The following is a 27,935-nucleotide window of genomic DNA, read 5'->3' as shown; positions in this document are numbered from 1 at the left end:
TACAAGGACTTTGTTCATTGTTTTTTGCCTACTTGTAAGCACACACATGTATTTTGTTTTTATTCAGATCATTTAATTGCTCTTTACATCCACTTTTTGTAAGATAGAAACATAACCTGCCCTGCTGAAGCACACACTATTAGGTTAGTATTTATTATTTTTTTTTTTAAATTTTGATACATTTATAGAATTAAAAAGTTCATACAATACTCACCTAATGAGTAGGACATTTAAATAGAATGCAATTGAGATTTCCTCAAATCAAAATCTATTGAAACAAATCAAACGGCAGCAATAGGTATAAAACAAATGTGGGAGTCAATAAGGTGTCGTTAATCATTAATAACACAAGTTAAACATCATAATGAGGACACAAACATTTAAATACAGCATCCCTTCAGTCACTCACACAGTAGGTCCTTGGTCCAAACGCAGATGAATGGAATGACATCAGGACACGTTAGTTCGACACAAACTTGCGCTGATTCTGGTCGTATTGAGTCGCAGCAGTGCGATCACAGACATGCACAGTCAGCGTTAAGAGCATTTATAATGATAAACAAACATATCAAAATCAACTTATTGCCTTTATCTGCTGTACTTATGCAGGCCTAGTTGAAGCTAAGTAGCTTAGCAAAGGCTAACACTAACACGGTCATTGTTAAGAAATAAAACGTCTGATAATTACCTGTGTTCACAAATGTTGTCGTAGATTCTTGTGACTCTGATGAAGACGGGTAGAGTTGTTCAGCTGAATATTTACATAGGATAGGATAGTATTCATACGATGTCAACAGTCAAAGCATGGGCTTCATTATGGCGCAAGTGCTCATTAGTAAACTGCTATGTAATCAGTGACGTACTGACGTGGCTCCAACTTGCCGCTGCTGTGGTGGAAAACCACACCGGTTCTTCAGCTAAACAGGACTATCTTTGACGTAGCTCTAGCCCCTGTTCATGGTGGAAAAGCCCTATGGGTCAGGTAGCCAAAATCACATTTATCTGTTTGCTGTTGTGACGTGTCACTGTGCACAGTTCCGCATTCACTTTGATTGACAGTCTAAAAAACAGGAAGTTGAAGCCTATTGGCTGGGCGATCACAGCGCTCCTTTTTATTTGTATAGGGGTCTATGGTCTTATATACATTAATTATTTTTAATTAATTAATTTGAATGACTACTGGCAGTAGACCATAGTAAAAGACTAGTTAGGTATTTTTCGCATTTCAAAAGAATCATACATAAACATAGATTTCTCAGAAACTCCAGATATCAGCTTTAATATTCCTAATAAATTATTATAAATGCAAATGGATCTTATCTACCGTATTAGCTACTATCTATAATGTTCTCTTTGATTTCGTTATGTTCAAAAATGATTTCATTTTACATTCTTCTAAGAATCATTATCAAATCGCTGAATTGGAACCATCTAAAAGCACTGAAATGATACAGTTGAAAGGAAGTACAGTGAAGATTATTGTTCCTTTATGTTGTGATCTTGCACACACAGATTAGCCTTTCATTTCAGCCTGCTACGTTGCCATGGTGATTAATGACTAATTAGTAGCAGAGGGTATCTGCAATCCTTCTTCCCCTTTGGCTGTTCAAGGTCTTATGTCACCTTTTATCCTTGTTTAGTACAACCACAATCTCCGTGGCTTCTGACAGCAAGTGCATATGTGATTGTGATACTTTTCCATGAGGTCTACAGAGAGGTTGTAATTAGCAGCTGGGTAGTTTTATCTCCAACAATAACAGTAGTTGGCTGAAGAGGCTTGTTGTTACCAGGCTTTCTGTACGTTATTATTTTTTTTAAATCAGATTTTGGTGTGTTTACAGGGATGTGTCTGTGGCATTTGCGACCCTACAGATTAGAACTAGATTTGGACACACCTGAGGGGTATTCCATAAAGCGGGTTATGTTCAAACTCTGAGTATGTTCGGGCTCAAATGAGGGAAACTCTTGAGTATCCCATTCCTAAGTACGAGGTATGTTCTTCTCTGACTATGTTACCATGGCAACATTGTCCGTGAACTAAACCTGCTCGCTGGCAGGTTTTATCGAAGAAACCCTGGGTTTCTACCTGGCTCCGCCCACCTGAACACTGTTTCTGAACACTTTAATGAACCTTGACACTTTTCTCTGAAACACATTATTAACATCACACACCACAGACGTGTTCACATCATTACTAATGTTGTGTTGCTTTACTTTTTTTTTTTTGTGCAAACGGTAGTTTTCTTTATAACATTGTGGATACAGAGCATTTAGGGAGAGTCACTGAGAGGTTGATCTGCATTAAAACATCAACGGACGTCTGTAGTAAAGTTCCCTGAATACAAACTTGTGGATAATATACTGTAAAGGAAAAGAAGGCAAGTTATGATGGCGCAGTGAATTATGACACCGCTTTTCAAAGCAATGGGTTGCGGGTTCGTGTCCCGCATCAGTTTTTTTATGACATATTTTTTGAACGTTGAGATGACTCTGGCGACAATATTACATTAAAAATAAATATAATTGATTCGATATCAAGCGACAGTCACTGTGTTTATAGTCAGTGTAATGGGAGGTCTCTCTATGCAGCCATCCTATGCTGCTGCCACGTCTCCTCAGACACATTTTATTCATATTATTCTCCGCTCGTCACGTCACTGAAGCGATAAAGTGATGAAGGGACCAAAAGGCGTGACTAATCACGGGTGATTTAAGCCACTAGTCACTGAAGGTGCGTTCAGTGAGAACACACCTTTAGAACAGGCTCATTTTCCTCAAACACCGGCTTATTTCACCCATCAGAGTGAATTAATCACTCTCTTCCGGTTGGTTACCATGGTAGTTTGTGTAATTGTCGACCCATTGATGATGGCTTTTTATCGCGCACGTGCACGTAAGTAACCCAAGGCTTACATACTCAGGGTTGATTGACCCACTTCATACCAGCTGTAATGGAATCCGATACCCTGAGTTTCCCATCGCGGGGTATGTTCACCCAGAGTTTATGGATAGACTCAGAGTTTGTTAACTCTCCTTTATAGAATACACCATCTTTTAAAGTCCTTGTAACCAGTAGGATGAAAACCTAGTTGTCTGTGAGAGACTATGGCTGCCATTACACCCCATGTCATACACAGGTGTTCATGTTGACTCCTAAGGGACCTTTACTCCCCCTTAACTCATTCACTGCCAGCCATTTTCAGAGCAGCCAACCCCATATTCCCCGGCATTTTAGTTGATTTTCACTGATCTCTCAAGACCCACAGAATATTTTGTACTCTGACAATCTGAAAGCAGATTCTGATAGATTAAACTCTCTACTTTCACAGCAGAGTGAAAGTAGAGTTTATTACTTGTTTGAATATTTATTATTATTTATTGTTGATGCAACTTAGAACAGAAACTCGAACAGTGCGTTAACGTGATGTCGGATGCGCATTAAGCAATTGCTTAATGCACATCCGACAACATGTTATTTTCCTCTGTTCATTTATGTTCTGGGGTTGTGTTGGAATGGACTATTATTCATGGTTTCTTTTTGTGTTTAATACTATAATTATATATTTATGACTGAAATATTTCTTCAGTCAGGCCAACTTATTTGTCAAAACTATTTTCAGGACAAGGACGAACAGTTCTCTTTCATAATATTTCATGAGATGTCTCACTCTATTTTTCTTCTTCTACATCTCGTTTTTATTATTTGTTAAATATTTTTTACTTGGTGTCATTCTACCTCACCTTTGTTAATTTCAATAAATGTTCCTTTTTTTATTGAGACTTGTACCATTTCTTATCATCTTTGTGTAATTTCTATGATGCAAATTGAGGGACGAAAGTAGTATCGGCTCCAAACATCGGCTCAAGGCTGATGGGAAAAAAAATTGGTATCGGCATCGGCCCTAAAAAACCCATATCGGTCGATCCCTACAAAATTGTTATTATTTTGCTATCTGGGTCAGAGTTGAATGGTTTGCTTACTGTATTTTGGCATTCCTCCGAGTCTCTCCCCCCGCCGTTTTTTGATTGTTTTCTCTCACCATCGAGACACTCTCAATTGTCCACTTAGTTCCACACATGCTCTGGTCGAGTGTGGTTTTGTATTGTTTGTAGTAGTGGTTCTCAACTTCTTTAGTAATAAGCCATTACCCATATCCTCATAAAATATATGGTCTCCATAATAATAATTTTATGGAAAATATTGTGCATTTTGATATGATATATAGACTCAAATTATGCAGGTTGGACCAAGAACTTATATTTTTTAATCTAGAAACTCACAACAAACAAAAAGAAATGGTACATTTCATCAGTAGGTCTTTACCTAAAACAATCGCGCTTTAAAGAATTCACTAGAAGAATTAGTGCTACCTACTTTTAGAAATTAAACTAGATTGGGCTCTGCTGCAAAAGTAATTCTTTTTTTTTTTTTTAACTTTTTGAGCAATACATTTGGTTAACAGTACATTAAAATGCCAGGCTGCTGATAGTAATGGTTTATAGCAGACTTTCTTTTTGTCACAACTATTGCTCAATTTGTGTTTGGTTGTTTTCCCGTAGTGCATTTGAGTTTTTCCTGGGTTACCTGAGTTCCTTCCTCGCATTAGAACATTTACATTAGGTTGACTAAATCATCTAAAATGTAAATTAAATAACTATGAGCATTAAAAAGCTCTTGTGCCCTGCAACTAACACCAGAAAAAGCAACCATAGAAGATGTGAGGATATATCAAATTTGTCTTTATTGTGATCTATTATCATATTATATCCAATAAAGACAGTTCAACAACATTTGTCAAATTCACTTTGTTTTTCAAGTGAATATCAGTCATTATGGCTGAAAAACACCATCCCATTCTGCATTTGGCAACCATGTGTAACCATGTTTAAATGTTTATGCTGGTTACAGGAGTTCATTAAGGTGGAGCTCAGTCAGAGGAATTTGATCTGTGAGTTAATGAGGAATCCTTGCTCAACATGCTCAGTGCTTTTATAGCAGGACCACGGAAGAAGTCATGACATGGCCATTTAATCAGGCCGGGTAATGGTGTGTGTCTTTCATTAGACCTCTGTGGCAGGAAAGAGCAACATCATGATAGTGACATGGATAGATCATGACTCTGTAGCAGAGTAGGAGAGCTTTTCCACAATGTCCTGTTAATCCTGCTGGTAATTGCCCCGATGCACAGTATCTGCAGATTGTGGATGCAGTAGAAATACTTTCATAGTCACAATGATTTTCAGAAAAAAGACCAAAAATGCTCATGTTTTCTCAGCGTAAAATATAAAACGGCAAACCATCTAATAAAGAGTGTGCACTGTGCAGCGATGTTCAGTCAGAAACACAAATGAGGAAGTTTCAGTGATGGGACATTTTCCCATTATTAAGTCCTTCCTGTCATTTCCGATGATTGATAGTGATGTAAGAGCCGTCCCTGGGCGTGTGAGAGGCGCTTTGGAGGCTGTTAATAAAGGCCAAACTCTATGTCCCACAAGCAACGGAGCCTTGGGCAGAGGGTTGATACGGATCGGTGAGGATTAATGGTCAGATAACTACAAAGCCAATGCAATCTCTCTGTGTCTGCGTTTAGCCATCGTCCAGTCCCACTGTCTGAGTGTCACACAGGCTGCCATCAGCCGCGAAACAAAGAGACGGAACAGCACAGCCTTAAAGAAGTTTTCAAAGGAGGAAGTTTTTCATCGAGAAGTAGAAATGAAAAGTCTTTAATGCAATGTAAACTGAAGAGACGTCTTTGGCCAGAACTCTGGAAATAGAAGAAAAGGGAAAAAGGATGGTGGTGACGTAAGGGTAGAGATGCTGTCGTGCAGCGGGAAGATGGCGTGCGCAATTCAACATCACAGTCTTAGTGTACAGTTTTTGCATGTTCTCTGTGAATGTGCCATTCCAAGAGTGCACGAGCAAACATATCCTGGGCAAATCGGTTTTGCATCATGTGTGCCCTAATAACATTCTGAATGGATGAACAGAAGCACTGAAAAGTAATTGAATATTAGGATCAAATGGGAATGCATGCAAAAGAACATCATGGTTTTTATTATCTTGTTTAAAATAAAATAAAAAGGAGTGAAAGCAATATAATTAAAAAGTTTCAGTAGAATAGACCTATAGAGAAGACATTTTTAGACAATAAAAATAAAATAAAATAAATTACAGCAATTGAATAAAGTAATGTTGTTTAAAGTGAATGGTATACATAGGATTCAAATAATAAATGAATATAACTGAGCAGAATGGGATGTCTATAAATGACTAAAGGTAATAGAATGATGAATAGAGCAAAGCTGTAATGAAATGATTGGAGTAATAGAAGTAAGCAATCTACAGACAGTGTTTATTTCATCAATTTTCACCTCAATGCTCTTAGGGCTCACTTATTCCATGTGCATAAGTCCAAAAAGCCATGCAGTGGCTCTGTTTTTGGCTGCATGCTATTCTCAGTCGGTGCGCGCCTTCATCCTAGCTACGCACTCTGGGTGGAGCAGCCCTGAAATGTGGGTGTTCCCGTTCAAAGCTGGCCTTGCGCGCTTTCTCCCACCTGTTTAAGTGCTTTTTATTCTCTTATACGCACTTTTAACTCTGGAATAAGTGCTGCGCCCCAATAAGGTGAAACATTATATTGCACTAGAAATATGGACTTAGTTACATTTGAAGCCACACAGACTTGTGCGTCGTGGAGCTGCAGCTGTGATCACCCGTGTTGTGCCTCAGCTGCTGCTGCTTGATTAATTAAAACTCTGACAGACGTCATACTTCTGTCCACGTTGGTCACAGTGAACTATTTTCATACTTTGTCCAACGTAAAGTCACCATTTGATCCACTACAGAGTGAATAATAATGAAACAAGCTGTCATATGCGGAGGTTGGTGAAATGTGCATGAGGTTGGATACCAGAAACTGTTCCCACACGTTTAAATGAGGCTCATCTTGGACTCGCTCACATCAGCTCCATAAGGCATGAAACAATTTATATTTAAAACTGCATATTATGTAGAAAGTCAATGGTTTTGTTTCACTGCAAACAGCTCTGTCTCCTCTTAAAGCAGGACACTGCGGGGTTATTTCCTTTGAACCTGCAGCGCATCACACTCGGTCATGCCTTAGAGCAGGTACCGTATTGGTGACAGATGATGATGATGATGATGATGCGCTGATCATTTCTGAATGCAGGGATGGAAAAAGTGAATAAAATCAGGCTTTCCACACAAACAAATGTTAATTTGTCATTGTATGAGGGGGAAAAAGGAGAGATTTTAAGTGTGACTCGGACAGAAGAGTGCGGCCGATCCTCTCACACTGCAATAATCTGATCAATAATCTGTTCAAATCAACCTGTTACATTGTTACATACCTGTTTATCAATGAAGGAGTTTCAAATTAAAAGTGTACTTTATAATTTTCAGGGATTTCAGTGACATTTACAAGTGTTGGCAAAACTCCATGTTCCGTGATTTCTAGACAGCCCCCAAAAAATTACATAATGCCCCAGTCCGCCTCCTTTGCTTCAGACTGCCTTCATTCACCAAATATGCGGTTTTAGTCTACTTATGCGTGGTGGGCGTGTTAGGAACCTGGATGGGAGAATATGTGTTGGAGAGAGGTGCTTAACTGTAGGCGCTTAAGTCCAGACGGGAGAATAGACCCCTTAATCATTTGAGCCCTGTGTCATATCAATAACTTTTTTTTGTTATTTTTTATTCAGCAACACTTGGTCCTTGTGCCCCCTCCGTGGTCTGTATGCATCTTTTCTCGTTCTCTTCTGTTCAAACTGTTCCTCTTTTTCAGTCCCAGTATTTTCTGGGTCAGATTACACCCCCAACTCCCCATCGTGTTTTCAAGGTTCGTGAGCTGGCTGCTGGTCTGGCCTCTGTGGCTAAATATAACTCAATGCTGAGAGCCTGTTGATCACAGATTATGTGGAACAGATTAGGTGAAACATCAAAAAGAAACTTAGTTTCTTTTTGATGTTTCACCCAAATCTGTGAATCAAGATTTTGAAAGTCTCATTTAGCTGGAATGGATCATTGTTGGAAAATGTAGTTTTTTTTTTTATTATTTAGGATTCACATTGATAAATAATGGTCTTTTATCTTGAGGTTTGAACTAGTGTACATTGTTGCCAACTGTTGAGGACTTTTAACAGTGCTAAGACCTCACACAGCTCAAAAAACAGCTTGAAACTGAAGTGAAGTAGTATTGATATAGTTAAATATCTTGAAAGATTACTATGCATGAGTCATTGAAAAGAAATTGCCATCACATGGAAAAATTACTATGATATAGCACTACTCACACACTATGGAGAAATTCAAGTTGTTTGATCAATATGGATATTGGATTACACAGTAAAAAAAGAGGAAAATAGAGTAGGTTTAAGAAAACACTAAGAATGGTAACAATAGAGGTGTTTTGCAGGCTGAAACGAGGGATCACATCAGCAAACATGCTCTCATCTTCTTGTCAGTCCTGCCATGTCTGCATAGTGGTTTATAAAGCAGCATTTGAAGTGTCACACACTTTGGAAAGACTAGCGAAAAAGCAGCGCGTTTCTTGTGGCTGAGTTTGAACAGTGAGAAGCAGAGTTCAGATGAGGTTCTTCTTCGGTGGTTCACTCAGTCCATGTGTTCTTTGTAAAGACAAAATACACCTTTCATGAAAAGGCATGTTTTGAACTTCAATAGAAGGGTTTCAATTTAGATGATCTCCTCAAGACTCAAGACTTTTGGTGTTCTACTAAACAATAATTGTATAGTTCACCTTCTGCATGTTTTCAATCATACTAGTAACACATGTGAAAACACCTGCCTGGCTAGGAGTGAATGATGGAGGATTCAATTCAATTCAATTCAACTTTATTTATATAGCGCAAATTACAACAAAGTAATCTCAAATTGCTTAATAAAAGTCCATAGTAAGAAAGAAAGAACCCAACAAGATCCACATGAACAAGCATTTAGCGACAGTGTGAAGAATATGAAGAAATCTCCAGCGGAACCAGGTTCAGAGGTGGCAGCCATCCGCTTCGATTGGTTGGGTTAGTGAACAGTAGGGCAAACAGAATAGGATAGAAGGATAGTCCATCCAGGTGTCCCAGACTAGTTAAGCAGCGAGCCATCGATCAGGAACCGCCAGCTCCAGCATCAAGACACCTGTAACAGAAAAGAGAGCGGAGGGCGAGGAGAAGGCACAGACTGCAGGAAAAACATGATACACTATGATACACTCGTTCCTAGTGGTTGGGTTAACATTAAACGTCTTGCGGCATCCTCCATGCTTTTAAATGCTACCACTACAGACAAGGTTTCATCTTGTACTGGTTGCACGTATTGATATATGGGGTGGACATCAGTGTAAATGGTGTGCAGCAGTGTGAGCTGTATGATGGGTTATGCAACAAGGGAAAGAAGTGGGGGGTTGTCTACAACCTGGCACAACTGTGTCTGACTGGACATCATCCCATTGCAGCCCATTAGAGCTAATGTGTAGTCACATCTAGCAACAAACCCTACATTTTGTTAGCTGCACTTTGTTTTGACCAAATGTTGCACTGTAAGTTTTACAGTTTTGGACTTTTCATTCAGCTTGGTGACATTTGTAATCATTTGAATTATTGTTTTAAACCCAAATATAGCATTAAGAAACATGAGCAAAAGCACTTAGGAAATGTAAAATAATCCTTTTTTCCTATACCTGCTTCTTGTTATCTATATTTATTTATGCATCCTCTTCTTTTTCTTCAGTGTGCGGGGGCGGAAAACTGGGTGGACAATCGAACGGTGTACATTGGGCATAAAGAGCCCCCTCCGGGAGCTGAGGCCTACATCCCTCAGCGTTATCCCGACAACCGCATCGTCTCTTCCAAGGTGAGCAAGCCATAACCATCTACATCACAGTTTGATCATAAAATGCCATGTGCTTGTTCCTTTTTTAGTTATTTCATTTTTATATTAGTGTGTTTCATCGATGATTTTCCTTCCTCTGGACACATAGTACACCTTCTGGAACTTTGTCCCAAAGAACCTGTTTGAGCAGTTTAGAAGAATTGCCAACTTCTACTTCCTGGTCATATTTTTGGTTCAGGTAAGTTTATAATGAAATTAATGAAATAGATTTGTTTGATCTATCTGCCCTCTCTGTGTACATGGGGACAATATTTGCCTGTTCAATACAATTTAAACCCAATATGTAACCAAACACTTTTTTTCATTGGGTCTGTAATTATTGTTGTTTTGTCAGTGTAATTCCTGTTTTAAAATAAAATCTTCTACAGCAGGACTTTATAGAAGGATTTCATAGAAGCTGCCTCTATTTCGGCCTGTAGGAAGATTTTGTTTGAGGTTGGAATTAAATCACAATAAAATTTACAGTAGTTACAGATTTTCAATTGAACTCCACAATTGTTCTACGCTTATACATAATTTACATGATTGCAGTAAATTTGTGGCACAAATTGTTGCAATAACTGAAATATTCTAAAATCAATGTCATTTTAATGTAATTTTTGCAAAATACAGTAAAATTATTTGGAAAAGTGGTTGCATAACAAACAAATTGTGTCATCAATAATTAAGGAAATGCTGACTTATTGCTTGGGTATTGTAAGTAAATACATAGTTCATATGTGGCTCTTTCATAATAAAACATATTTTTATTTTCTACAATTAATCTGTATTTCTCTGGTTCAGCCCATTTAACATTTGTCATCAACTAACTGTCTAGTTTCCAAATGTGCAAAAATGAAAACATGCTGTAAATCACTTCAGAAGAACAATTAGAGCAGCAGAGGTGAGCAACTGTTATCACAGCAGGGGGCAAAAACAATTTTGTTCTGAGGGTCACATTATCATCATTCATATTGGCATGTACAAGTATTTCTGTAGTTTTGTGCATTTTTAGTCTTGTTTTGTAGTTGTTTTGTGTACTTTTCTCTAATTTTGAGCATTTGTGTTTATATTTGTTGTCATTTTGAGTCTTAATGTTGTCATATTGTGTTTTTAAGCCATTTTAGTGTATATTTGTCCTCGTTTTATGTGTTTTTGTTGTTATTTGTAAATGTCTCTGTCATTATTGAATGTTTTTCTCTCATTTTTGTGTGTTTATGGAGGCATTTTGTGTATTTTTGTTGTCTACTTTGCGTTTATTATGGGGGCTGCACAAAATTAGAGTGAGGGTTTCAATGGTTGTGTAGACAGTTATGGTATGTAGATGGATGAATATGCTTTACGAATAGATCATTCCTTTTATAGTTTTATAAGCTTGAAATCTAACAACCTGCTACAAAATAGAAGACACGAATCATGAATTTTAATGTGTGATAAACATTACATTTTAAATTTGCTAGACTGATGGTTGAAGCCTCGCCATCAAACACAAAGCAGCAATACCTCAGTGGCTTTTTTCCCATGTTCCACCTATTTTTCATTTTTATCCCTTCGCAGCTTATCATCGACACCCCCACCAGCCCCATCACCAGCGGCCTGCCCCTCTTCTTTGTTATCACTGTCACTGCCATAAAACAGGTAGGACGCACACATGCACACTTACATCACCAGGAATTACTACAAACCTTGATGCTCTACACACACACACACGGACTGTTGACCAATCAGCTGCTCTATTTTCTGTAAATGCACATTCCTCTCCCATGGAAAGGACACACTATTGAATATGTCTGCTGATGTGAGAAATATGATAATGAATGGTCTCCTGTGTTAATCACTGGAGCCGATGATCCAGCGCCCTAGGGAGGTGCATCCTGTCTCCCAGCACTGCGAGATGGGGCACTATCAGTGATAAATGGAGCTCTTCTAGCTAAGGAAGCCTTAGTTTTACTAGGACTTAAATCAAAAACATGACATCCTGGCTGGAAAAAAACCTGGAAACAGGTCACTAGGCTCAAAGAGCACGGTGCTAATTAATTACACTAGACCATTTTTCATCTCTTTTCCTCTCCGGCTATGCTTTGGTCCCAATTCTCTCTGCAAAGGAATCTATACTACATTAGCCCTAATGCTAATATTGTCTTTCCTTTCTCACTTTCTGCACCATTAAAAGCTGTTTTATTCTCTCTCAGGGCTATGAGGACTGGCTCAGACACAAAGCTGACTGCTCTATAAACGAGAGTCCAGTGGATGTAGTACAGCAGGGGAAAGTGGTGAGGACACAGAGTTACAAGCTACGGGTGAGTTTGGCTTCATTAGAACTGAGGCTACAGCGTCACCATCACACTGCTGTAAAGCTCCTTTTTTCCTCTGGCTTTCTAACTCTTATCCTCCCCAGAGCCCTCAATAAATTTGCTTCCAGTCTCTCATGCTCTCTGTTTTTCCCCCTCCAATTAACGACTCGGAAAGTGTGTCCAACTGTTCCCTGGAGCGCCACCTGGGTGTCCTTTGGGAATATCTTACTGTCATCAGTGTCTGATGTTCTCTCATCCAACAGCAGATCATTTTGTGGTTGTGAGCTTTAGCTTTATTTATATTGATTCTTTCATTTTGAAAGCCTTAACGAAATCAGTTTTGATTTTGTGGGGGATGTTTCACTGTTTCAGGAACTGCTTTCCCCAATTGTCTATGAGTTTCCCACAGCTCAATATTGTGATCACTGTGAATGTGAGTGTGTCTATGCCTGTGACTATATGTGTCTGTGTGAGATTTAATGGCACAATATGTATCTTGAGTGTGGAATTGTATTCAGACAAATCCAAACAATAATTAAAACTGCAAGCAGTGATAATGGGCCCTCGCTCCTGCCGTGCCCGTTGAGGCACGAGGCGGCTCTTTATTACTGGCCGCGTTCAAATTCAAACTTCATTCCGTACGGCACAAAGTCTGGTTGCTGGGGTGAGACATCTGTTTGCCATGAACGTCTGTGTGGTGACGGTAAATATGATTATGTTTTCATAAAATGTACTTATGCTCATGCACAGGGGGTTTCAAAGTGTGGGTCGTGCCTCCGCTGGCCTGCGAGAAAAAAATAAAGCTGAAGAAATTGTCATAATCTTTTTCAGAACAAGTTCTAATGAACTATGGCCGGGGACGCGGAGCATCTCTGCGCCGAATAGTTCCATGTTCTCGAAAATTCAGTCGAATGACTCAGTTCCAGCGAGTAAAACAAATGAAATTTTGCGATGTAAAATCGTGATCTATGTTGAATTGCCTTTGAAACAATATATCACACGACTATGTTCAGATAAATTTAGAAATTACCGGAAACATCCAACCCCCCCTTTGAAAAAGGTCACCGAGAGGCTCTTGACATCCGCTCATAGAATATCCATGTCAAATTACAGCCTGATTCAATGAGCATTAACGGAGGAGTAGTCATTTAAAAAATGGCGACTATATCATATATGTCAATGATTCGGTATTATCAACTGTAGCAATATTTGACTCACAAACAAATGAGAAAACGACTTCAATGGAAATTGCCAAAAAAAGGGGGGTGGGCCCTTCGGGCCCCTAATTGCAAAGTATAATCGTAATTGACATCAATTACCTTTAAAACAATATTTCAGACAACGTAGAAATGAGGAGTTGAAATTTTAAAAAAAAGGGCTCAGAGCTTCTCATCATTTTCATACCAAACTGCATTGCGATCTAACAAGAATTAACGGAGGAGTAATCATTTGAAAAACCCGTTACACATATGGAGTAATGGGCCCCATTTATATATTAGTATGTGCCAATGATTGGTACCAGCAGCCGTCGTAATATTTGACTCGCAAATAAAAGAGAAATTAACTTATTTTTTCTTTTTTTGAGGCCGCCCTGGGCCCCAAATCGAAAATTGGGCTCAGAGCGTCGATGCGTACACATCCATAGATTATAGCTACTAAATTTCAGCCCGATCCGTTCACGAATAACAGAGGAGTAGAGATTTTAACTAGTGTACACAACAACAACAAGAACAAAGTGAGTGGCGTTTTGAGTCCGCTAGCTCGGCCTAAAAAGCAGAAGAAGAATCCAGGTATTTCTGAGGCTTTTTGTCTCTTTTTCCTCAGCTGGTTAAGGTGTTGTATATGGTGGGTTTCTCAAGCATCTGACCACAGGTCTAAGTGTGCATTGTGTGGGAGTGTGGTCATTATGGTGATCTGCTCTGTCTCAATTTTAATTTAGATTTAAAAAGCTTTATAGGCATAACAAGCGTATTTAAATTGCCAAATCAAGCTTGACATTGAATAATGTACACACAAAAATACATTAAAGAAGCATCATTTACATAGCACAAAAATAAAAAAATGTTAAAAAATAGCAACATTCATCTCCCTGTCTGTCATCGTCCCTCTGTGTCTTTATGTTTGTCTTTGTGTCCCTGTTCTCTGTCTGTCTTAAGTCCGTGTGTGTGTGTGTGTGTGTGTGTGTGTGTGTGTGAACTTTCCTATGAACGTGTTAACCAGAGAAAGCTCAGTGTGTGTGTAGCTCAGCAGTCTTTTTTCTGTATTTCTCTGCACATTAGCATTCCTCTCATGTGCAGAACTTACTACAGTATTTGGAGAGCACTCTGCTTCAAAAAGGAAAAAAAAAGCAACTTTTTTACGATCCAAAATATTTCTCTCCGCATGCATATGCTACTAGAACTCAATGTGCACCATGGTGCGTTCAAGTGTACTTTAATATGGTGGAGTTTTTAATAGACCTAAAAATATGTCAGTGTTCAACTGGTCATTGCTCATTTTGGACTTTAGGATTTTAGTCATCCCCTGAGATAAGTACGTGTTGTAAATGCATTAAGTCATCTTAACAGTTTGCTCTGTCAAGATGACTTTAAGATTTCTATTAATGATAATCTGCAAATGGACCATTTGGTACTGAATAACTCAGTAAAGTATTATTGGAAAAATGGAAAAATTACCTCCCCGGTGTTTATTTTTTTGTTTATCTGTTGGCAGGATTACGTCCAACAGACATTTTACCCAAAGATACGACATGGAAAATTATTTAAAATTTTATAGGGGTTCTGGATCAATATACTGATTCTGGATCATATTAAACTATCATTGTCTCTCATTATTGGTTGGTCATTGGGTGAATTATAATTGTAACTGTGTAATTGGTAATTCATCACATCTATGACAAAATGATAACTCTAATCGTAATTGGAAAAAACATGCTGCTGCTCTAATCATAATTGAATTGTAATTGAGTTCAGACAAATTATTGTAATTGTAATTGGCATGGACATTCAATATGTCATTTACAATGTAAACAATTAATAAAATGTGTTTCATATCAAGTTTACCTGTTAGTTCTTTTGAGGCTCATTTTGCATTAAAAAATAAATAAATCTATGGGTATACTGACAGAAAAAAGGGCTCAGACAACCACACCAAAAATAATAATACCAATATTTTCATTGATTAGGAAGCCTAACAAGTAGGGCTGGGCGATTTTGCTTAAAAAAATCTCCGATGTTTTTTGAAGAAAAAAACTGAGTTTCAATTCGATTTTTTTTTTTATTTTTTAAATTTTATTTATTTTATTTTTTAATATTTTTTTAAAAATATAATAAACTCTTCCCTTAGCATCTCAGCATAGTGTGAATAAAACATTAAACATGCCTGTGGCACACATATAGCCTATACTCAAAGGGTAAACACGTGTAAACAAAGAGGGGGCTGGCTCACATCAGAATGCGAAAAAGTCTGAAATAACTGTGGTGGGAAATAAATAAATACATTTAAAAACATAATAATAAAAAAATAAATAAATATATGTATATAATCTTTTTTTTTTTTAACTCAAATTTCAAAAATTAAAATCGTTTTTCTCCACAAATTTTTTTATTCAATTAAATCGATTTTTTTGCCCAGCCCTACTAACATGGTATGCAAAAGATGAAAAACAAATTAGATCATAAGATAATATTTTTAGTGTATTTTACAGTTGATTTAAGATATGGGTCAAAACTGACCCGTTACCATAAGAGATGCTAACAGAAAGCTAGCACAAGAGGAAGGTTGGGGATTATTTAATAAAGGCTCAGTAATTATGATTAATTGTAATTGAACTTTAGTAATTAACAATATAATTGTAATTGACTATCAGGGGAAAAATGTTAATTACAATTGAAATTGAAAAAAATGCTTGTCACCGTAATCAGAATTGAGTTATATTTGAACTTGGATAATTGAAGACGGAATTTTTTAAAAACACAATTGACCCCATAACTGGCTCCAACCAACCTTCCATATTGGTTAAAGGATTTAAACAGTCTATGTGGTCAAGGCCTGGTGCATCTTTGTTCGCCAGGCCCTCACAGGTTTTTTTTTTTTTTTTGTTTTTCTCCTGTAGAAAACCCAGAAAGAAAATGCATCTTTGTACTGTAGTCCAAGAGCAGGAATAAGCATCAAGAAGTATAAGAAAACTAAGGAATCAGTCCTGCCTCAGCAAAGCTGTCTGCATAACCGTACTTGTTCTGTACAGTACAAGCTTCAGGCTCCTGCTGAGATGTGTAGCCTCAGTCTGCTGTACTTCATTGTAGATTCAGCCCATACGTAATGCATACTGTTACATCACATTTATGCTGCGTCTGCATCTGTGCACGGAAACACTGTGTGATATCGAGGGTTAACCATATGGCTTTGTGTTGAGCTGCTACGCTTTAAAGGTTACAGGAGCCTTTTGTCCTGGTTACCATAGCAGTAGATAATCTTATATCTGATTGGTGGAAAAAACATTTTACATTCAAATACATCAAAATGTCTCCTTTGTCTTGCAGCACTTTCTCTCTTGCCATCTTGTTCTCCGTGCTATGTTCTCTCCTCGCAGGAGATCAAACAGAAGAGATTAGAGTGTGAAACAAAAGCAGGAATAATGATGAATACATTAATCATGTAAAATCGGAGCACGTGTGTCATGTGCATGGTCACCGCGGAGTTAGGATTTATCAGCGTTTAAGCTGCTCTGCTCAGATAATCCGTTACGCAACTTCTCAATTTTTAAAAAAAGAGAGAGAATAGGAAGGGATGAGCACGCGTTTACACACAGGTCTGTCCATTTGTGGCAAAAAACCACAACCTCAAACTGTCTCTCATTTATTATTAATATAACCGCCACCCTGTGTTGTGTCTGTCCTCCTTAAACAGGTGGGGGATGTGGTGGTGGTGAGAGAAGACGAGACTTTCCCCTGTGACCTCATCTTCCTTTCCTCCAGCCGCCATGACGGGACCTGCTACGTGACAACAACCAGTTTGGACGGGGAGTCTAGCCACAAGGTGCATGTTCTGGTGAACGTTTACAACACAAAGCCCAGCCTCTTCGAACCGGGGATGAATCAGACTCTATGAAGTGCTTAAATAACTCCATTATCAAGTTTTATAAATGAAATGAAGCATTATTCCTCACAAAAACAGCCAGGGTTACATAACATATAATGGTATTACTGGGCAGGCTTTTTAATGCTTTTTATTACTGAATAAATATTTAATATCTACTATCTATATGAAAATTTTTAAAAGCAACGGTATGGTATTTTGCCCGAAATAAGGTCAACATTTATCATTAATAAGGACTTTAATGTGAATGGTTTATTAAACATTAATTATTAAGCTAAGTTCCATGTTCATCTATGTAAACAATAATTAAAACTTCCAAGAACCCAATTAAATCATCCAGAAATGTATATTTATCAAACCTATTACAAGCATAAACCCTTTTTTATTCCAGGTTTTTTTAAATTTTCTCTTTTTGCTCTGTTTTAACCATTGTTTAGGGTTGATTCATATATTTATTTTTCTCATGTTCTCATTGTTTAATTGAAAACCATCTACAAGTGTTTTTGCATTATATTTGTGTTTTTTTTTCTCATTTAACTATCTTTGTTTTAAATGTGTACAAACATATTTTTTGGTTCTTGTTCTAACTTTTCGTTCGTTACTGTATTATAGGTTGCTTGTCTTTTTTTATATATATATATATATGTATATTAGCAGACTATTAGTCTTTAAATAAGAGATTTAAAGATAAAATCTAAGTTTAATGAAAAAGGGAAAAAATAAATGATGCTATGTAATGAATATTCCAGTGATGGTGTAAATAATTTAAGTGGCACATCAGAACGTTCACATTTTCAATTTGCCTCCTATGATCACTAATGTCACTCACACAGTCATGCATGGTTAAGCCTACACAGGCACATATTGCCCTCCCCCCCCACAAGCCTTTAGGGGGCCAACCCCCTGATGTGCTCACCGTCTCAGCACGCTGTCCCTCGCTGACCCAGGGGACACTTAGGATTGGCTCGTCTCCCTCGTTCCCGATCCCTCGTGGTCATTTAGAAAACCTGCTGAGGCTGAAGTGTCAAATGAGCCCAGTTCCTATTAGTGTCTGTAGGTGACATTCTCCCCTGTTGTCCTCCTGTGTTTCCTCCCTGCTCCTTACCCTTTCTGTCTCAGACCTATTATGCTGTACCAGATACCATGGCCTTTAGAACGGAGCAGGAGGTGGGTTCGCTACATGCCACGATTGAATGTGAACAGCCACAGCCTGACCTCTACAAGTCAGTGTACACATGCTCACCCAAAGCCTTTTTATGCCAACGTCTTTTATGAGCTGTAACTTTATATCTGTGGGTTTATTTTTCTCTCTAGATTTGTTGGACGCATCAATATTTATAAAAACAAAGAAGAGCCTTTGATAAGGTGAGTTTGCATTTTAATGTTGAATGTATGGAAGGAGTTTTTAACCAAATCGCTTCTTTAAAAGTAAGGAACGGGTGTCGAATGTTAAAGCTGCTGGAGACAAAAATTTTACATTATTTGCTCGAAAAAAACGTGAACATTTTTGTCACCAGCAGCTTTAACAGAATAGGATTTAAGTTTTTTCAAATCCTTCCTGTATTATTGATTAAGTTTAATAATTTAACCAGTAACTGACATCATTCCTCCTGATTGCAACAACGGTTGCATGTAAAAACTGAAAAACTGTGTGCTATTCATGAAAAGCTCAATAATGTGGTTTGCAAAGATAGCTGAGCTTTAGGTACCAGTAACTCAGTAGGGAGTCCGTCATTGAACCAAACCACTGTCTGCACTGTAAATCACTGAACCAGGTATTGACAACTAAGGCTTTATGTTCTCTGATTCATAAACAATTCTATATGCTCTCAAGACAAAAAGTTAAAATTATTCATGAGCTGTCACCTAAATCGAGGCCTACATCTGCATTGGAATGGATCAAATTAACAAATAGTTTCCTCACTTTTGCTAATCACGGTTGCGTCTATTGTTGAGAGGCATCATTGCTCGCCTTTCTTTTTTTGTTTTGCTCTTGAGTCTTGGATGTTATCTGTATGCTACTGGGACTGAAATGTAAGTTTGTGAAGCTGTACTGTACACATTGAAGTTATAGATGTGTGTGTGTTTATTTTATCTTACAGACCCCTTGGGGCTGAAAACTTGCTCCTTAGAGGAGCCACGCTGAAGAACACTCAACACATTTATGGTAAGAGCGACTGAATTTTGTCTCTCCAGTGTTCAGTATGTTGTCACACTGCCGCGTCAGGAAAACGGATCCAGGGTTGGTCAATTATAATTGTTACTTAATTAAAGCAGAACGAAGTAACTTTTTCACCTTAATAAATCCTTCTCGTAGTCACTGTGAAGGTAATTCAAGTGTTTATGGGGTGATTGGGGGGTCTTTCACCCCCCCTGCTGTCTCTAGCCAGAAAACGGCACTTGCAGCTTTCCCTGCCTCCGACCCGGTGGCAGTGTCGCAGCTCTGTTCTCGTTCTCGCGATAAGACGCAATGCTTTATGGCAGCCCAATACACACTAAAGCTAGGCATTCACCATCACCGTGGCTGGTCACGGTTGTCTACAAATTAACTTTTACCAAAGTCATATCATGGCGGAACCAGCAACAAAAAAGGCAGAGAAGAACTGAGGAATGGAGTGACAGCTCAGCAGCAACACACAGCAAACACACATACTGTCGTCATGGCAACAGGTACATGCACATACTCGCAACCCAGCGCTCCATCAGGCAGCACACACACAAATATCCATCCATTCATCCATTTTCAGAGCTGCTTTGTCAGCACACAAACAAACATCACACACATTTCCACACTCCCTTCCGTATTACTCCCACATCATTTATTTATTCTACTTGTCTCTCTTCCTCGTACTGTTCACATGGTCACATGGGACTATGTGTGTGAAAGCACCCTTAGTGTCACTGTTGTATTAGGATTTTTCAGTGATCGGTTGCTACCGTCTTAGGAGAGCGAAGGTGTGCATGTAGCTGTGGGGTGGGGCAGGCAGCGGGGGGTGCAGAGTGTTTACGACAGCGACATAACCAAAATGGAATTTTAGGGGAAGCGCTAAGCACAAGTTACTTAGTTCTGCTTTAATTAAAATGTTGACATTATAATGAATTGTATTTGAAAAAAAATGGTTGCTGTTGTAATTGTAATTGAATTGTAATCGAGCTCAGATAATTGACTTTGTAATTGTATTTGGTCCTGCAGCCCTGAAGAAGGAGCAGGCGGGTCAGAAAATGTTAGTCTTACAGATACTCTACATAGTAGAGTGTCCATATCAATGTGTTTCATATCAATTTTTCCCACTACCTGTCAGTTGTCTTGAGGATCATTTTACCATTTTTCAAAAATATTAAAGTGAGGGTATACTCACGCCAAAAATATTAAATCCTATTTTTTCATGATAACAACCCTTACAAGGTTTCCAAGAGATGAACACTAATTGGATGATAGATTATAGTTTTTAGTGTATTTTCAGCTGGAAGCGAATTGTCATTGACTTTCAGGAGAAAATAATAAATATGTTTTTCAGTGTTATTGGAAAAAATGCTGGTTATTGTAATTATAATTGAGTTGCAATTGAACATGTGATAATTGAAGATGTAAATTGTAATTGACCCCAACCCTGAATAGATCTTTGTTTTTCTCCCTTCAGCTGTTGCAGTCTACACTGGATGGACACCAAGATGGCGCTTTAATTACCAGTCAAAGTCTCAGAAGCGCTCCGCAGTAGAAAAGTAGGACCCTGTGCTCGCAAACGTTAGCGGTTACATGGTGAAACATCTGACCCCTCTGTGTTCTCCCTCCTTGCAGGTCGATGAATGCCTTTCTCATTGTGTATCTGTGCATCTTGATCAGCAAAGCAGTGATCAACACTGTGCTAAAGTACGCCTGGCAGTGGTCACCCGACCGAGATGAACCCTGGTACAACCACCGAACTGAGATCGAGGCGCCAGCGTCACGTGGTGCGTTCAAGTCTCCACGTAAAGCTGGAGTTTTACCACGAACTGTAAAGTGAAGTGATGTCACAGATGCTTCTTCTCTGTTTCAGGTGATCCGAGCATTTACAGACTTCTTGGCCTTTATGGTTCTATTTAACTACATCTCCCAGTCTCTATGTATGTGACGGTTGAGATGCAGAAATTCCTCGGCTCATATTTCATCACGTGGGACGAGGAAATGTACGATGAGGAGCTGGGAGAAGGTGCGCAGGTGAACACCTCGGACCTCAATGAAGAACTGGGACAGGTACAACACACACACACACACATTTACATACATTATCTGCTTACACACAGTCCTCTTCCTCCCACCCAGGTGGAGTATGTGTTTACTGATAAGACCGGCACACTCACTGAGAACAACATGGAGTTTATCGAGTGCTGCGTTGATGGGAACGTCTACATCCCGCATGCAATCTGCAATGGACAAATCCTCAGTGCTGCTTCCAGCATCGACATGATTGATTCCTCACCCGGAGGATACAGGAGAGTAAGTGTGAATAATCAATCAATCAAACTGATACATTTATGACTGATTCAGTTGTAGTCAGAGGGACTTAGTGGACATTATCAACAGTTTAAGTAATTTGAAACTGCAGGAATCTTGTTCGGTTTGATTTTTCTGCTGAAAACAAATGTATTTGGGTATGAAGTGGTTGTTGATTGATCCCCCCCCTCCCTCATTGCAATAAGATTTCAACGAAATGTGTAAAAAAAATTAACCATTAGTGAAATACATGAAAATTGTGGCTATTTTATTTCAAAACTATGTCACGATACAACATTTTTTAGCCTCGATACACATGAAAATATTTGGTACGCAATACCATTTTTGATGCTACAGGAATTGAAAAACTTACACCAGAATTTTATTGAAATATTTTTATTAACAATAAAAATGAAAACAAAAAACACTTAAGCTATGATAACAAGTAGAAATGCAGCGAAATGAAAATTCTTGCCCAAAACCCTAAACCAAAAGTGAGAAAACCAAGGCCGAAAACCAAAATAATATCAATACTTTTGCAAATGAGTATCGCACCCGGATACAGCGGTTTAGTATTGGTACATTTAAGAGTATCAATACTTTTGACATCCCTATTCAAAACTCATGAGTAGGTTGTTAGCTAGTTGCTAGTAGGCTGATTTTAGTGACTGACTGGGCATGTTTTAACTGCTCCAGGAGCCCTGCCCAGGTTTCTAGCCATATATGCATGTCAGCAAAAATCTCGGGGATTTAGTTACTCGAGAGAATAAATCCTATATTTGTTTTAATGTTACATTTTTCTGCTACTTTAGGAACATGAGGATCTTTTTTTCCGGGCCCTTTGTCTGTGCCACACGGTGCAAGTGAAGGAGGAGGAAACGGTGGACGGCATCAAGAGGGGCATCCACCAGGGCAAGCCCACCTCCTTCTACATCTCCTCCTCACCAGATGAAGTGGCCTTGGTTGAGGGAATGAAAAGGTAGATAGATAGATAGATAGATAAATAGGTAGATAGATAGAAATGTACACCAAACACAAAGGATGAGAGAAAGTAAGCCTTTATTGATCCCACAATGGGATATTCAGTGTTATAGCAGTAAACAGGGAATTTATTTTCCCAAATAGACGTTTTTAGGGGGTTCAGAGTGAAACAACAGAACTTGGCAAATCTATGCTTATTTGTTTGCTCTCTGACATTGATTAATCTGATGATTTCCTGTTTAAAAATCTATTTAATAGTTATAACACCCCCTCTAAACTAATTGGTGCTTCCATTTTAATTATACTTTCCCAAAATGCATTGTGAGCCCTTCATTCTTGAAGCAGGAAATCATCCAACACATCAGCACATGCTTTTTAATATCTGTCTATTCAGATTCAGGTTTCATTTGTATTAAAACACCTTTGGTCAGTGTGTGACCGATGTGAATAAAGGTAAACTGTTTCTACTGAGCAGCTTATTGTAAAGTTCTCTTTTCATTCTGATTGCCAGGTTGGGTTACACCTATCTGGGACTGAAAGACAACTACATGGAGATCCTCAATAAAGATGATGAAATTGAACGGTTGGTGCACACACAGCAGTTACACCACAAAGACAAAAATGGATTAGCTGATGGAGATGTGGTTGTACATAAGCAGACTTTTAAAAACAGCTTTTTACCTTGTGCTTTATGTTAGTAAAAGAGTTCTGACTAAAGACTGTGCTGCGGTCTTTGTGTTTTTTAACATTTATTTTTAGAAACCACTCAATTGGATCAAAATGCTCCGACTGATCTGTAAGAATTGAAAGCAGCCAGATGCCATCGAGGAGTGGCTTTGTGGAAAGTGTTTAATGTTTTCAATCAGTGGGAAGTGTTTCTGTAACTGCCGCCTTTCTCCATTACTGTCTGCAGTGGCCCGTCGATAGTCGGCTATTTTAAGTTAGCGTGGGGAAATGGAGCAGAGAGGGTAGAGGGAGCGCACCCAGCAGCTGTGGGAAGGGTGCAAATATACATTCACACCTTGCTGTTTCTAAATAATGTGTTTAAAAGCACTTGGGTGACAATATTGCTCTAATCTTATAGTAAAGAATAGTTAAAATCTAAGAGATGCTTAAAAAGATCTAGATTAAGCCAGCAGCACATACATGTGTAATTACTAGGGGTGGGATAATACATTGAGTTTATGATATGATGCAATAGACAATAATGGGTTCATGGTGATAATGATACAATATGATATTTTTGGACAGAAAAAAAATGCAGTTGGACAAATAACCATGCTTTGACTGTGTCATCCTATGAAGTATTGTCTAATAGGGAGATGGATTAAAGGCAGTGGTTCCCAACCTTTTTTGGATTGTGACCCCATTTTTATATCACAAATTTCTAGTGACCCCAAAAACTTTTTATATATATACATACACAAAGTGACAATATGCCATCTCAGATATGTTTATACTGTATTTCATGAAATGATTAATTAATTAATTAATTTCATTTTTTTTAGATAATAATTTAGAAAGTGAAAGTACAGAATACAGTTGTTAAACACTATCTGTTTTAATTTGAAAAAGAATATATATATATATGTTTTTTTTTATTAAATAGATGTTTATTCAGTGATTCATTTGATCAATTACTGGACATTTCAGGTGACCCCATGTAAATTCCAGGTGACCCCACATAGGGTTGTGACCCCAAAGTTGAAAAACAGTGGATTAAAGGGCTTTAGTTTGTAGGTTTTTACAATTTATTCAGTGTTTTAAATTTTAAAAAAATGAAAAAAACAATGAATAATGGAAGTTTTTAACCTATCACTATCTATCCTGTAGGTTTGAGTTGCTCCATGTGCTAAACTTTGACTCTGTCAGGAGGAGAATGAGTGTTATAGTCAAGTCAAGTTCAGGTAAGTCGTTATTGCCGTCTATTGCAATCATAATGAAGTCATGATATGAGAGTTTAGTCAAAGTTACTTTTCTGTTCCCTCACAGGGGAGTACCTGCTGTTCTGCAAAGGAGCAGACTCCTCCATTTTTCCACGTGTGGTTTCTGGAAAATTGGAACAAGTGAAAGCCCGGGTGGAGCTGAATGCTGTGGTGGGTGGATCAATGGCATGGCGACTCATTTTGTTTGATAGATTTGATAATAAAGCACTTAATGCAAAAGCGAAATCTGAAATATTTTAAATTGAAGCATCTTTTTTACTCATTTAAAACATCTTGGTAAGCCACATTTTCCTATTCTGTTGAAAGACAAATTTTGGCCATTTTAAGTAGAATTACTGAAGTAAAATCAAGAATATATTACTTACAACAGAGGTGTTCAACTCATTTCAGTTCAGGAGCCAAATACAAAGTAGTTTGATTTTAAGTGGGCCACAGATTTTAGGCAGGAAAACGAGCAATTTCAACTTTAATCTCTATACCTATAAATGAAACATAAAGTATGTAATACATCGACAATATTCAGGCAATAAATGATAGATAGCAGTCCCTGCAGAATTTTCTCTATTGAATGTAATTGATTTTGTGACTAATTTTGATTTAATTTGGGGAATTTCGGTGAAATAATTTCAGGAAAATTGAATTCTTGAAACAATTGACTGCAGTAATGTGATAAAAGCATGGGGAAATTGCGATCCTCCAAATACTGTGGAGTTTCATTGAATTTGTTACATTATTTCAACAGTATTACAACTGAATTATAATTTAGACAATAATTAATGTTTTTTCTGTCTTTTTAACTTTCTCCTGCATTTCAAATTGGATGGTCTAAAGCAGTGTTTCTCAAATGGGGGTACACTACAGGGGTTACTTATAATGGTTATTTTTTGTTTAAAATGATAATCAGAATAATGATGACGGTAATGATCTTGATCAGAACATGAACTGAAAATATAAGAGTAAGTTTTGGTCTCACACCAGATGGGAAATGACTAGAAATGATGAAAACTAAATAAATAAATCTATTCAGGAGGCAATAAATACTGTTTCATTCCACTTATTTACAAAATAAGATCCTTTAAAATGTGTGTTATCACTCATTCATTCCATCATTATGCTCTACAGTTGTTTTTTTTTTTTAAGTATTCTCAGCAAAATTTTGTTGTCGGACAAATGGGGGTACTTGGATTCAGAAATAGGAAAAAGGGGGTGCTTGAGCCAAAAAAGTTTGAGAACCACTGGTCTAAAGGGCCAGATTTGGCCCTGGGCCATGAGTTTGATACATGTGACTTATAATAAGCAAAATGATCTGCCAACAGAACAGGAAAGTTTGGCTTAACTAAAAAGGCATATATTACCTTAATGTACAATATTTCATCTTATTAATATTTTACTTTTTGCAGTGAATTAAGTGTGTTACTGTTTGTTCATTTTTTTCATTTATTCATGATGATATAAATGAAATCTTAAAATGACGGTTATTTATTTTTACTTCAATCTGTTTCAGCCTGTGTCACAAATGGTGTGAGTGAAGTAACATGTCTTTGTTCTGTGTCTCTAGGAGGGGTTGCGGACATTGTGCGTGGCCTACCGAAGCCTTTCAGAGTCTGAATACGTGGAGGCGTGTCATCACCTGACTGAAGCCAAGCTGGCCCTGCAGGACAGGGAGCAGAGGCTGGCACAGGCCTATGACATCATTGAGAGGGACTTTGTCCTTTTGGGAGCTACAGCAGTGGAGGACAGGTTGGTCACTGGGGAGGGACGGAGGGAGGATAAGGGAAGAGGGGGCGGGGATTAGTGCTGCAGCAGCAGAGAGACCGAAGGGAGTTACGATGAATCATCCTGTCTTCCAAATATTGTCATGAATCATAAAAGCAGGGAAGATTTACTCTGGCCTTAGAGAGGTGACCCCTCACTAATACGTCTCTGCTTTTTGCCTTTTCTTCCCCAAGTACAACTGACTGCAGGTTTTTTTTTGTACATTGACAAAGACCACTTCAATAATGATTCTTACAAATTGACTGACATTTGTGACAGTTTCATTTCCTAATAGATTGCCTTCTGATGTGCATAGACAGGGGTGGTCTTGCATTGATAAGTTATCACCAGCTGCTATTGGATTGAGCAAAGCCCTGATGAATGCTTGAACTCACCCCGATGCAGCCCGAGACACTTATTGACTTTATTGACACAGGCTCCAGGAAAAGGCCGCAGACACCATTGAATCACTGCACAAAGCTGGGATGAAGGTGTGGGTCCTGACGGGAGACAAGATGGAGACGGCGGCGGCGACGTGTTACGCCAGCAAGCTTTTCCGCCGCACCACGCAGATCTTGGAGCTGACCAAGAAAAGAACAGAGGAACAAAGTCTGCACGATGTCATGTTTGAGCTAAACAGGACTGTACTAAGGCAACGCTCTATTTCAGGGTAGGATTTGTTGAAGTTCTGTAAAAGAAAATAAATACCATTACAGATTAGTTAAAGAGGCAGTATTATGAATAATTTACTTTATAATGGTATTGCTTATGATTCACCTTCCTTTAGCCTCATTCAGAGGGCCAAAGTTGGAAAAAGTTTTATTTCTTCTTCCTCCTGCTATTCCACATTTTGTAAAAAGTGAGCTTCAAACAGGCGAGTTGGATTTTTTTACCCATTATGACTCATAAGGTGGAGACTCCTCCTCCTGACAAACCTCGCCCATCCTACTCTACATAAAAATGTGAGCTCCTCCCTCTCAAACTACCTCACAGGTAAAACAAACAAGGCGAAGGCAGGTTATTATCACAGTTAATATCTTTACATTCAGCATGTAGATAATCCGAAGCGCAGCGTGAGAGCTCACAATCAGTGTCACTTTTAGCAGCCGTTTTGCTGCCTCGTATTGCCTTTGACATGATCTGACGTGTTTGTGACCCAATCCAACGCAATGGTCGGACAAATCAAATCACCTTAAAGCAGAACTAAGTAGCTTGCCCTTAAGGTCCATTTTGGTTATGTCACTGTCGTAAAAACTCTGCACCTCCTGCCGCCTGCCCCACCCCACAGCTACATGTGCACCTTTGTTCTCCCAAGACGGTAGCAACCGATCACTGAAAATCCTAATACAACAGTGACACTAAGGGTGTTTTCACGCATATAGTCACATGTGACCATGTGAACAGTATGAGGAAGAGAGACAAGTAAAATAAATGAATGATGTGGGAGTAATATGGAAGGGAGTGTGGAAATGTGTGTGATGTATTTG

General features: G+C 38.3%; 1 protein-coding gene across 1 annotated transcript in view; it reads left to right on the top strand.

Annotated features, from left to right (window-relative positions):
- Window positions 1-27,935, top strand: part of LOC114455009 (probable phospholipid-transporting ATPase IH) — a 59,105-nt gene that overhangs the window by 11,230 nt on the left and 19,940 nt on the right. The window contains 20 exon segments of the mRNA XM_028435998.1: window positions 9,761-9,883; window positions 10,011-10,100; window positions 11,459-11,539; window positions 12,094-12,201; window positions 17,104-17,232; window positions 18,412-18,515; window positions 18,607-18,657; window positions 19,395-19,459; window positions 20,934-21,015; window positions 21,092-21,221; window positions 21,223-21,243; window positions 21,330-21,381; window positions 21,384-21,526; window positions 21,596-21,769; window positions 22,579-22,745; window positions 23,259-23,330; window positions 24,581-24,654; window positions 24,740-24,843; window positions 26,252-26,433; window positions 26,885-27,118. Coding sequence (XP_028291799.1) covers window positions 9,761-9,883; window positions 10,011-10,100; window positions 11,459-11,539; window positions 12,094-12,201; window positions 17,104-17,232; window positions 18,412-18,515; window positions 18,607-18,657; window positions 19,395-19,459; window positions 20,934-21,015; window positions 21,092-21,221; window positions 21,223-21,243; window positions 21,330-21,381; window positions 21,384-21,526; window positions 21,596-21,769; window positions 22,579-22,745; window positions 23,259-23,330; window positions 24,581-24,654; window positions 24,740-24,843; window positions 26,252-26,433; window positions 26,885-27,118 — 2,186 coding nt within the window.

This window comes from Gouania willdenowi, chromosome 21, assembly GCF_900634775.1.
Source record: "Gouania willdenowi chromosome 21, fGouWil2.1, whole genome shotgun sequence".
NCBI classification, from domain to species: Eukaryota; Metazoa; Chordata; class Actinopteri; order Blenniiformes; family Gobiesocidae; genus Gouania; species Gouania willdenowi.
The sequence above is the reverse complement of the archived record's forward strand: the minus strand, read 5'-3'. Positions and strand labels throughout refer to the sequence as shown.